The sequence below is a fragment of the Bombus affinis genome, chromosome 1, assembly GCF_024516045.1.
Source record: "Bombus affinis isolate iyBomAffi1 chromosome 1, iyBomAffi1.2, whole genome shotgun sequence".
Classification (NCBI taxonomy): Eukaryota; Metazoa; Arthropoda; class Insecta; order Hymenoptera; family Apidae; genus Bombus; species Bombus affinis.
In genome coordinates, this window is record NC_066344.1 from 3,275,186 (window position 1) to 3,287,675 (window position 12,490).

The window sequence follows — 12,490 nt, forward strand, 5'->3', positions numbered from 1 at the left end:
TCACGCACATTCGCCAAAACGTCGCCAATACGAAAGGGGCGGTTTGCTTGGACGAGAAGCTGGATCGTAGATCTCGAGGCTGAGGTTTGCAGGGAGAGAAGGACGGTTGGCCAAATCCAGAGGGTTTACTGATACGTTCGATCGGTCGCGTTAATTTGATTTAGTAATTCGGTTTGTTTGGGAGGCGCACGGATGATTTGGGACGAGCGTGTGTACGCGGTGTGCCGGATGATGTTCGGTGATTTAAGGGGCTCAGGTTGGAGGAGGAGCAATCGTGGCAAGAAATACGAGAGGCGTTGTTTTTTGCTTCGGGGTATTTCACTTTGTAGGGCGAGGATGAAGGGGATAATTATTAAGAAACATTTACAGCGGCTACAAATATGCCAGGTAGTTTTATTTTCCAATTAAATTCTATGCATTTCATTTTGTATAATGTGACATTTTTGTAGTTACGTGAACGTACTATTAAACCATAGGAAATTTAATATACTCGAACTTAATTAATTCGCATGTAAATGCTATTATAGGCGCAACGTTCTGCTAACACGTTTCATTGTTCCTGTAACTCCAATTTCACTTTCTATTTTGATCGAGTTATTTACGTTACTGAATTTTTCAAACTCGCTGGTCTCTACGTTGGTAACAAATTTTTCCATGAATATTTCAAAGCAACAGAAATGGATATAATTATAAAATCAATAGTATTGTAAAATTTAAAAACGATCGTAGAGCGTGTTAATTCTCTTTGAACAAAATACGTGGTCTAAGAGACCAAAGATATCCTCAGCATGCTATTTATTTCGTCATCGTATTTTTCAAACGAAAGTATAGATTATGCCCCAAATAAACCAACATTTCGAGTTCTGAGAAACTGGCGGACGATATAAAAGATAAAAGTAAACGAAACATTCTGGCCACGAATTAATTATTTCGTGGGAATTCCGAGGTTGTGTGTGTGTTTTAGAGTGACGGTTGGAACGACGTGGTTATAATCGAAACAACTGTATCCCAGCTGGGCCATTAGAGGGGATGAAAATAACGCGTGAGTCTGACCACTGACCTATGCTACTTACGAGGGATTCTCTCTCTCTCTCTCTCTCTCTCTCTCTCCCCCTCCCTTTTTCTCTCTATCCTCGATACCCTAAGGCCAGGGCTAGAGGCAAATGCTCTTAATATGTGCCAATTTATTTCGGTTCTGTCGTTAACCTCGTGACAATTTTGCACGTGTGACGAAAGTTTAATTTATGCCACCGGCAACTGCACGGACATATGAATATTATCGTAACCAAAATGGGCGAACGTGACGTTTCGTTGATATTAACACGAAACGGAGATAAATATCGAATACTGCTTAATGTGCCTTGAAACGTTTCTCGGTATAACAACCCACGATATGATTACATCGAAACACGTACTTTTTACACGTGTACTTGTACGAAAAGATAGATCCAGTCGTAATGTCGCGAGTTGTTCCAGATCGCGAATGAAATCACACTCCGTATGTATAAATAACATTGTTAGAAGACAAATGCGCCGGCCAGGAGATACGTATCGAGAGTAAGCAAAATTATTCTGTTTTCGAGTATGCACAGACAACGTAAACCGCCGCTTGCGTAAGTTCCCTTATCCTCTACTATGAAAATATTCAAGAAATACATTGCGCGAAGCATTAACCTTAGCCATATTGTACCGACATAAATCATCGTCGATTACAACTAAATAATCGATCAAAACGAAACCGTAGGAAACACAAGTAGGTAAAACGAAGGGAAGCAAAGCGGGAAGATTCACGGTAAAACGCCGAAAGACAAACTCGACGCGTTTATAACTCGCAAAATTACACGCGTTTGTTCGTGACGCGTGGAAATCTCAGCTCGACAACGTAGATGCGAAAGACAGGGGTGGAAATCGGAGAAGCAGACAGGCAAATAGAGAAACAAACAAACCGGTAGAGGAAAAGACAGAAAGGGCGTGAAAGTAGTACTTGCACGTGTCGCTTTGTGATGAATGCCGAAGCGGAATTCACGAGTGCGGGTGTAAGACGAAGGTTCGAGGGAAGAACATGCTCCGCGCTTTCGCGCACCCGCCACCTCAAGTACAATGACACGTACAATATACACGTCCGTATTGACGAACACGTCAACTCGACGATCGTTTCTAGATCGAAAATAATTTTGCCCTGATCCTTACGCTTTTCATACGACCGATTAACTTTAGAATCGCGATGGTAACGTCAATGTTGTACCCTAACAAAGAACATGTACGAGTTTCACGACTCGTCGTGACTACCTCCAATTTACTCGAGATGCACGATCGTCTAAGACGCAGCAGCCCCTCTTCTTTTAATTAAACGTTAGTCTCTTAATTAGAGGCGGTATTTTATATTTGATACTCCGTGTTTCATTCCGTCCCGCTTGTTACGAGCACTGGTCGACAAAAGGGACGACGTCGCGCAGTCCGCATCGCTAATTAGAAATCTTTGTCCATAATTTTTGTCTGCGATTAAGGTAATCGGCCGGGACAACGAGGTCAACGACGAAGACAGTATCAGCTCGGCCCGCCATACAGCAGTACGATCGCGTCGAATGACACCACAATGAGGCGTCTCGCCACGAAACGCCGCGTCCTTAATTAAAACAACCGCGCGTCCACGCTCGATTCTGCCTTTCTTTCGGCAATTTTCTCCCATCGAATCAATTTTCCGCAGTTAACGAGCATCTTCTCGGCCACGCTTTCTATACCTTTAAACAGAGACACGTATATATAGACGCGCGTGTATAGACGCTGCGCGTGAAGATTGCAAAGAAAAGAAAAAAAGAAAAGAAGAGATACTTCGTATACACGTGTTCGCGAAGAACACGCGTCGCGTTAAGCCTCGACACAGTTGGTCCGTGAGGCTCGCTGTACAGGTTCAATTTTAAATGGAACGCGCTGGAGGTACGGCGACGTACACGCTGGATGCGGTTATTAACGCGGATAGAGGCTGCTGTTCTACCTTTTAATTAGCTGGCATCCCCGTGGACGCGTTAAGAAGGAAATAACGTGCTGGACGTGGCCTGTCGGCCGACAGGAGCAGACGCTCCTGTCAAACGTGTCCGAATGAGAATGTAGAACGCGGGGAAGAGGGGTGATCGATCGTGTGTCTCTGGAGCTTTACATTTCGATACCGTTTCTATCCGTCCGGCCCCGATAAGCACCGGAGCGGATCTTTATTTCGAATAAAATCCAATTTTCCAAACTGCTGGAATAAAGAAATTTATCGAGCCGCGTCCTCTCGACGCCGTCCTCAAATATTTTTCTATCGTTCGACGACAGACGCTGGTCGGAATCCTTCCGTACAGAGAACCGCGCCGTTTCGTCCTTTTTCCGCTTCCTTCCATCCTCTTCTCTCTACTCGTGAGATCAAATAGAGGAAGAATCTTAACCAACGTCGAACGAAATCTCTCTCTTCTTCCCTTTCTTCTACTTCTTTTTCCTCCTCCTCCTCCTCCTCCTTTTCTTTTTTCCTCTCTTCTATCGAGTTTTAAATGTACACCCGGAAACGAAGCTGCCACGAAAGAAAGATCCGATCGGACGGGGGCGAGGAAGGCGAGTCCTACGAATTCGATGAATCGAGGAATTTACCGAGACCCCGCCGGGACACTCGAGGATTATTTTCATCCCCGGAAATTCGACTGCCGCTCTGCAAGCTCCTTTTCTTCCTTCTTCTTTTCCTCGTCGTTTGCCTCTAGCCTCCCAACATCCATACCCTCCACCTCCTTCATCTTTTTTTTTCTCTACCCTTACACGCTCCTAGTTTCTGCCAAAGCTTCTCCTTCACGACGATCACAATTATATTCCGAGTCGACCCGCCACGGGTAAATATGTACCGAGACGCGAGCGCGACGAGATACAAAAGCGTTTCCCCTGCTATAATCCGCGTTTATGAAAGAGAAACAAAACGCTGAAGGAAATTAAAGTAGACTTCAGTAACGGTGGCAGTGAGACGGCGGCTAGCGAAAGGGGTGGGAAAGAACGTTCAATCAGGTGGCTGAAATTAGAGCGAGCGCTTCTTAGAAAATATCAAAATAGCGTGGCTAACCGAGTGACTCGGAGTAGACAACGACCGACCATATCGATGACGTACAGAAATGTGGGCAAGAGAGCCGGCTGATGCAGGGGAAAAATATTCTTTGTACGTATTAAGCGGTTCAAGCGACTCGTGATAGAAGCTTTTCAGATCCGCGAACTCGCATCCATGCGAAATAAAATCGCCGCCGACTCGTAATAACTCGCCGTGGCCAATATACACCGGAGAAGGTCGACGATCGTTCGAGACCACCCAAAGATACTTTCGAATATTCTCTCGTTCTCTATTCAACCCGTTGATCCAACCTCTTGACCGATTCGTTTCACCGGAACATCCCACGGTATCGGTTTCGAAATGACCACTTGCTCCCGGCGTGATTCGATCGAATGGAAAACTCGATTACACGCGTGTCAAACGCAATATTTGTAACGCAACACGTGTGATGCTTCGCATGATATTTCGTCAATTCTGTCTGTGTGTTCGTAACAATATGTGTGTTCGTAACAATACCGGCTTTCGAGTAAAAATTGACCAACGGTTTGCCGAAGTTTCACTGACCGAATTCATTAAACGCGCGAAAGTAACGGAAAGAGGTAACCAGACCGATGGAAACAGAGAGACGAATACAAAGAAGGATAGAGGAAGAGCCCTTGAAAAGGTATTCCAGTTTCGAGGATCGCGGCAGGGATCGATCCCGTCGATATGCAACGAAGATTCGACAATGGGTTCTCGAGTTACCGCGAAATGCCACCGTTAAACCGTCGAACGAACTTTTGCGCGAGCAATAGTTCGAGAACCGTAATATCGACTCTGTTCCCCTCTGTCTCTGTCCTCGTTCGGACAACCAACGCTCGCCCTCTGACCTCTCTCTCATTCGCGGCTCACTTCCTGCACATTCAGCCGTGCGAATGCACCGGGCGAAACCTTGCGCTCGGTTAATTCGCGAACACTACCGATACCAAGCACCCTTCCTGTTAAAATCGCAACTGAAATTCTTGTTTCGGTGTCCACATCGTGTATGTCGTTATCGTGTATGCCGGCATCCTCCTTTGTAATCAATGGCAAGCACGGAAAAGTGTCCCTCAAAGCTCGAACGCTCTCTGACGAGGCTCCTACATACATATAGATGTGCTTAACCTGATAGATTGCTAACTACGCTTGGTGGTGGTTCGTTTACTTTCATGGCCATAGTAGACGACTCATTTGATGCTACCTTACGCTTCGTGACACGATGTAATGGAAAATAAAATACAATTTTGATGGATCGAATAATTTAATATGCGCAGAATCTTTGTTTTTTCACTTTTCTTTTTCCTTTTTTTTGGAGTATGCAACGTCGAAAACGAATCTCTCGTTTAATTCAAATTTTTGTTTATTGTGGTCGCAAAATTGATATAACTTGAGGATAAAAAAGTAAATGGAAAGCGACGAAAACGATGAGTTAATCTTCTAGGAAGAAATCGATCGTAACTCTTTAGACTTCGAAAGTCACGTGTTTCGTCGCGACAAGATTTCCGCGCCCTTATTTCTACATTTTTATGAACTGTGTATACCGGGCACGAGACATCGAAAACCAATGCCGTACTAACATCACCCTAAAATTCAGACTACGTTACAGGCCACGCGTTCGCGGTGTATTCAGACATTCCTATACGAAATCTTAAGGCAGCATCGTGTGTCGCATCCCGTTTTCAGCAGTAGCACGCTCTGCGGTAGAAAGAGGCCAATAAAACTTGCCCCGTATACTCCCTCGTTTTATCCTCGCCATTCTATTGTACGCAAGGAACAAAACCAGAGCTACATCAACGATATCCTTTTGAAATCGAAAAATATATTCGAAAAAAAAGGCTGAATAACACGGTGCGCTTTTAAACCTTCGATCGGAGGAACAAACAAAAATTAGCAACTCGATAATCGAGACAGGGTGAGAAACCATCGATAAAGAAATCCCACGAAGAACGCACATTGTGCGTATATCTCGATATCGGGAATAAAATAAAAAATGGGAAAAAAGATAGAGGAAGAAAAATTGGAAAAGCGGAAAAAGCTTTCGACGAATCGGGCACCCACAAAGACAGGCTTTCACGAGCAATTGCATCGAAAGGTTTCGAACGGGATACCTGACGGTTTGCGTGGTCGGTTTGAGTACGCAGGTGTGCACGCGCAGACGCGCGTTTGCACTGCGTATTCAATGTTTGTCCCGCAAGCACAGAAAGAAGGAAAAAGAGTGCTTTCGATTCAGAATCACGCGGTCGGAAAGAATGTGCATCTGGTCGGCCTGCGACGATTCCAATTACTCTGCTTCACTAGCCAGCACGCAAGAGAGGCGCGGATTTTCTTACGCGAACGTGTGCACGTGCATATGTACATACGTTCTTTCCCTTTTGTCGGCCTGTGTATTTCGTCTTTGTGACGTAAACCGGTGTTTAACGATACACGCGCTGAATGAACCTCGGCCAACCCCGTCCTCTGTACAGGCAACCGGCAGATATGCAAAGTTCAAAATTAAACACGGAACAACTTCCTTTGTTGGAACGAAAGATTCTCAGATGCTGGTATATAATAGACGTGAATTTTAGATACAGTTGGAAGAAGAATGTTTCTTATCTTTCCATGTCGTTGACACAAGTGGTTAAGAATCCATAAATTCGCGTGAAATAGGAAATTACAAGAAAGAATAATCGGTAAGTGTCTTGATCTGGCCAGGCGCGAAAGGGGCGACTAATTTATAAGAGTCGTTAACTTCGGTTTGTACTAGAAGAATCAAAATTTTCCATGCCCTAGAAAAAGAACGACAAAGTAAACATTTATCGCGTAGGAACCGGTATAACTAAAACATTCCACGAATCTCGAAAGCGAGCGAAACTGTATAGAATCGAGTCAGTAGTTCAAGACCGCGGGCTAAACGTCCGATTCTCGACAACCGAGGAAAGAAAGAACACGAATCGAGGGGGACGGAAGGAAACGAAAGGAAATAAAGAATTATTCTCGTTGTCATCCATTACGAAGCCTTGAAACAGCGAATCAAAGAAAACCACGGGTAAATTCCAACGAGAGGAAAATACGCTCGCAGGAAAGAAGCTTGGAGTGAAATAGGCAGTCAGGAAAGTAGTCGACGGAGGTGAAAAGCATCCTGGGTGGTTTCGAAGCAGCCAGATACGGGAGAACTAATCAGGGACGAAAGAGCAAGGCAAGGTAAGCAGGGGAACAAGCAGGCAGGCAGGTAAGGCAGGTAGACAGGCAAAGCAGGTAGGCGAAGCAAGCAGGCAGGCGAAACAGGCAGTCAGGCAGAGATAGGCAGGGAAGCAGGCAGGAAGAGAGGAAGGAAGAGCGCTTGCGCGCTGGTACGGCCGGGCTAGACGCGAGAGCCGCCACTCCCGAGCGCGTAGCGGTGTAGCGCGGGTGCTGACCGAGTGTCCCCGTGAGAAGAGCGAGAGAGAGTGCGAGAGCGAGCGAGCGAGCGAGAGTGCGAGAGCGAACGAGAGCGAGGAGAGTGGAGAAGAGAGAAGAATGTCCATCGTGGAAGGAAGGATCCCTAGGAAGCGGAGCCTGCGGCAGGACATCTTCTACGATCAGGCGGCTCCGTGCTTGTAGGACGAAAAGAACGGAAGAGAGGGTTCTCTTCGAAGAGGATCTCGCCGCTATCTCCCTCCTCCACCACACAAGCCCCTTGATCGTTCCCTGTTCCCCAGATAACGTTGGTCCTCGTCCTTCTTTCCCAGGTGAACGAAAACGGAGGAACGAGAGGCTCGTCTCGTCTCGCCGACAAAATTGAACCAGAAGGTGTAAGCTGTCAGAGGAGAGAACGCTCGCGGAAGTAAAAAGCAGTGCGTTTGGAAGGAAAGCATCGCGCGATTTAGTGAACAGAGGAAAGCATCGTACTCGTGAAACCTGCGTCGCAGGGTTGGAAATAGAAGGCGCGTTAATAATATCGTGAAAATCGACCCGGGGACTATGATGTATGCGTTAAATCAGTGAGCCACAAAGATAACGAACGCTGGTGTGACACTGGTACACGATAATCGCACGTACTCTGCGAAGCTTCGAAACGAAAAGAGAACGATACAGATCGAGGGAAAGAAAAAGAGAGAGGAAAGTTGTTATATACGTTGGAGAAAGTAGGAAAGGAAAGATCTCGTTGTGATCTAGTGGCGAGTGACAAAGAGGAGAGAGACTACTACTCTCCGCGCGAGAGCTCGAGGAGCACCGGTCTCTCGAGGCTCGGCCGCGAGCAAGAGATCGTGTGAGGTGATTGGATTTCGAGCTGCGATACACAGTGTTTCCGAGGAAACGTCGAACGCGAGTGTCAGTGAAGCCAAGACATCTGGGTGAAATTCAAGTAGTAGCTGACTTTACTAAGCAGACCAGGCTAAACCGTGAATAAAGAGGAAAAAGTACAAGGAAAACGGAGAGAGCGAAAAGCGGACGGAGAGAGCAAGACGGAGGTAGGAGGGCGGGGCGGGTGGGTGGGAGGTAGGGTGGGAGGAGGAGGAAGGAGGGAGGGTGAGACGCGGACGGCACGCAGAGAGGCGCCGGGTCAACGCGCCAGGTAACAACGCCTCAGGACATCCGCTGACGTCCTCGTCGACGTCCTTGTCGTTGTCCTCGTCGTCATCGTGAACGGCAACGCGCCGTGCTTCTCCTCGAACGTGGACATCCCGTCTTGTTCCACGGATAATACGATGTCCTTCCGCGCCGCCTCCTGGAGCTTCGCCCTCCTCGCGGCCACGGTCGCGTTGCTGCCCGCCACGCATCGTGCTCCGTTCGCGCAAGCCGCGTAAGTACAATTTCTTCCCTGTCTTTTTATTCCTCGCTCGATGTATCGCGTTTCCGTTTCCTTCGAGGTTAATCCGATTTTATCGCAAACGACACGTTCGCGAAGCAAGTAATCGTCGAATCGCCTAAAAAAGAAAGATTCTAGTCGATCCGATGGTTTTACCATCCAACGTGATTCTATTTCTAACAGCGTCTCGCTGCTCGAACGAGGCAGCCAAATAGAACGTGTAATCGCGTAAGATCGGTAAATGCACCGGTATCCGTGCGTAATCTGAAAACCCGGACGTGATGTCAGACCACCAAAAGTAGAGACGCGTAATTTGCGAGGGTAGAAACGTAGCCGAGCACGTCTAAATCGATAGACGCTGAAACTGTTGGCGGACTTGCCGCGTGTATGCGAAGGTCTCTTTGAACTTTACGCTGTGTTCCGTTCGAAGTTGATGTACACCCACCTCCGCGGTGAGACAGTCACGCGCTCACATTAGGCGAACTCACGAACTCGAGTCTCCGACAAACTCTCCGAGAATAATTCTCTCTCTTGTCGTGACCTCGAACGGACGCCGAGTCGAAGTTAATCGACGAAGCCTAATGTGCCTAGAATACCACACGCTGGCAATCGATAGACTTGCAGCTGATTCTACGGCGCGAGCTAGGTGCAAGGATTTAATTAATGATCCATAATCCTATATCTCGATTACGTGTTTCGCCTGCGGTGAGCCGTGCATGCACACCCATCGAGGCACGCGAAATTGGTCGATAAACGGCTATAATGGGCGCGATAGAAGGGCGAGAAAAACAATCACCTCGTTTGAGTTACGCGCGCGTTACGTTGCGATCGCATTTTCGACCATCTGATTCTACATACGATTTCAAGTCCACGTGCAAGCGTGTATACGCGAAACATCTATCTTTGACACGGTACCGTCGACAATACGAAGCTGCGAGGTTGTACAGTGTACAACCTTCTCCGGTGTCTGCATGTACGTTCGTGATTGCATGTAAATGAGCGGAAACATGCAGGCTACGTTGCATGCCCAGACATACGACACACCAGCCGGGCGCACACGCTCTTTCAATGATCACAATGACGCCACCCCTCGTGACTTCAAGACGCCTTGTCGTCGTCTCGCGCCTTAATAGTCGCGACGCGTTCGCTGTTACGTTAAAAAATTCATTTGTCGAGCAATTATTACGTCGTCCGATCGTAGCAGCTGCTCTCTAATTAGGCTACGTTTAGTTTTCGTCTTAAACGTGCCTCTTCTGTTTCAACGCGAAAAACTTCTCCCCCGATCGTTTATCTCCTATGTATCTTTCCTAAAGTTCATCTTTCGACTTTCCGTGCCTCTCTCTGACTCGACATTTATTTACCTATACTACTTCAACGATTCTATCACGACTCGCAATTCATAAAAAGCCAACAAAGTAATTTAACGAATGACAAAAACACGACTAGAGAACTTGTTACTTGATAATTATCAGAAACTGATAATATCAGAAACAAAATTACTGAATTTGTACGGTATAACGCTAGAAAGGGAACGAGAGAGGGGATTGTATAGGATCAAAGGTCTCGTAAAGGCAAACATGCTGGCTTTATAACGTTTAATAACCGAATGGAATATACATTTGGTTAATAAATACACGATCGTGTGTGTGCGACGCAGGAAGGTTTAGTCGGTACACAGCCAGTGTCTCGAGAGTGACAGCAGTACCGTGAGAACAATGGCGAAGCTGAAATTAGTTGTACCGGCTCATCCCTTCTCGCATTAACGCGCGATCCAGTTGCCTCGTATATGTGTAATCCGCAAACGTTTCTGTAACCCGAGCGCCTGATATCGAGCGCTATTTTCCGACAATGTTTAACACGTTTACTTATCAACCGCCGCTTCAGTGACAGCTTAATCGATTACAATAATAGAGATAGTTTTCAAAATGCACCATCATCGATAGTGACGCGGTGTTTTACAGCGAGGTCACTTTTTTCTCAATTTTCCTCGGTGAAAGGTATTGTTCATAAATTGTTGTTACGAATAGAGAATGTAGGTTATAAGTCTGAAATCTCAAGAGATAAAAGAGAATAAAAAAGATGTGATTAATCGACTCGATGTCGTTTGATAGAAGAGGCAAATTAATTTTACCGTAGAATAACAGTAACACTATCGATAAAGAACGAACGCTGCTACGAACAGTAACACTGAATCAAGGATTCTAGTTATATAATACGCGTTACAAAGGAGCGAGTTAACATTCAAGCGGAAACGTTATCTAATACATTGTATAATTTTTGATTTACGAGGCTTTATCCGATCCCGGAATTGGATCCAAAGGATCCGTAATACAAACATTGCGTCAGAGAGAAAAATTAAAGAACGGAAAAAGGTCAGACAGATAGGAAACGATACCCTTTAAAGAAACGTCGAAATTTCTCAGGAAGAAAACTAAAGCCTCGAAGGGAAAGACATGGCTTTATCCAACGAAACGGCGCTCATCTAATTACGTTGCAATCCTATTTCCATCGTGTATACGTAGCGCATCGAACTGTTTACAGAAAATCGTATCAACAAAATCCTCGTTCAATCCGCAACGATATTAACCTTAGCGAGGAAGGCGGTCCGTGGGCCGCTCGCAACAATTTTGGCCGAGACTACGATCTAATCCAGGAAGAGGATGGCAAGAGGGTAGTTAGGTATAGTCGAAGGGATTATCAATATTTACGCTCTTCCAGCAAGCTCACAGCTCGGGTCGTTCCACCTGTTTTCTCCTCGAGGGCCGTGCCTCTCTGTAGCCTCCTCCAAACCCCTAAGAGTACCAACCGCGGACGTTCTGTAGTGTGGTATCGGTGATCGCAGTAGAGCTCTCGAGCAAGAGGGTGCTCCCGACGTGGCAGAGCTCCAAATCCTCCTACGTTGCCACCCTCTCGCACCGCTGTCGTTACCACCACTCTCTTCGACCCACCGCCAACCGATTCCTGGTCCACCGACACATATCAACCCTCTTTTTCTTATCGAAGAGAACGTTCCTTTTCTTTCTATCTTCCTTACTTCGTTTCCTCCACATCGATGATTCTATTTTTATCCGGCTACAGCTCACACCCCCGTATCTTATTCTCCCTTTTTTCGGTCACCCGGACCAAGCTCGACCCGGAATCGTACTCTTGCCACCATCTTCATTGACGTTTTCTTCTTCTCTTTCATGGTCCAAGCCCAGCTTCGTGAATATGCCGGTCGTAGATCCATAAGGGCGGACAGCCACCGTTCTTCCATAGTCGAGTAGTACGTCCCCGATTTCATGATTGAAACGGGTCTGAAATGGGTTCCACGTACACAAGGAATATGAAACAACGTTTCTTCGAGCGGTACGGGGCTTCGGGCTAAGCGGACGTTCGTTTTCTCCCTCTGCCTCTCTCTTTCTCTCTCTTCCTCTATCTATCTATCTATCTATCTCTATCTTTCACTCCTCCATCTCTTTGACATTTGAGGTCGCTGTTTTGAGTGTTTTTCTTCGCGTCTTCTTTTCATCTGAACGAAATCTACTATATTCGTGCGAGAAATTTATGATCATGAAATATACATACGTCGAGACGCATATAAATCCTGTAATGTTGCTTCAATTTAAAAAATTGTGTAAAAATCGATGCAACAGTGA

At 46.3% G+C, this 12,490-nt stretch overlaps 1 protein-coding gene and 1 long non-coding RNA gene across 16 annotated transcripts in view; one reads left to right on the top strand and one right to left on the bottom strand.

Annotated features, from left to right (window-relative positions):
• The window catches only part of LOC126916161 (uncharacterized), a 218,078-nt gene that overhangs the window by 113,235 nt on the left and 92,353 nt on the right, over positions 1–12,490 (bottom strand). The window lies entirely within an intron of this gene.
• Positions 7,424–12,490, top strand: part of LOC126914319 (gamma-aminobutyric acid receptor subunit beta) — an 89,779-nt gene continuing 84,712 nt past the window's right edge. For 4 of the 12 annotated variants that reach the window (XM_050718134.1, XM_050718318.1, XM_050718403.1 and 1 more), the window contains exon 1: positions 7,425–8,846. In XM_050718134.1, coding sequence (XP_050574091.1) covers positions 8,752–8,846 — 95 coding nt within the window. In that variant the 5' untranslated portion in view covers positions 7,425–8,751. Of the gene's footprint in view, positions 8,847–12,490 lie in introns of all 12 variants that reach the window. The other 8 variants (XM_050718223.1, XM_050718664.1, XM_050718807.1 and 5 more) reach the window with 5 other exon arrangements.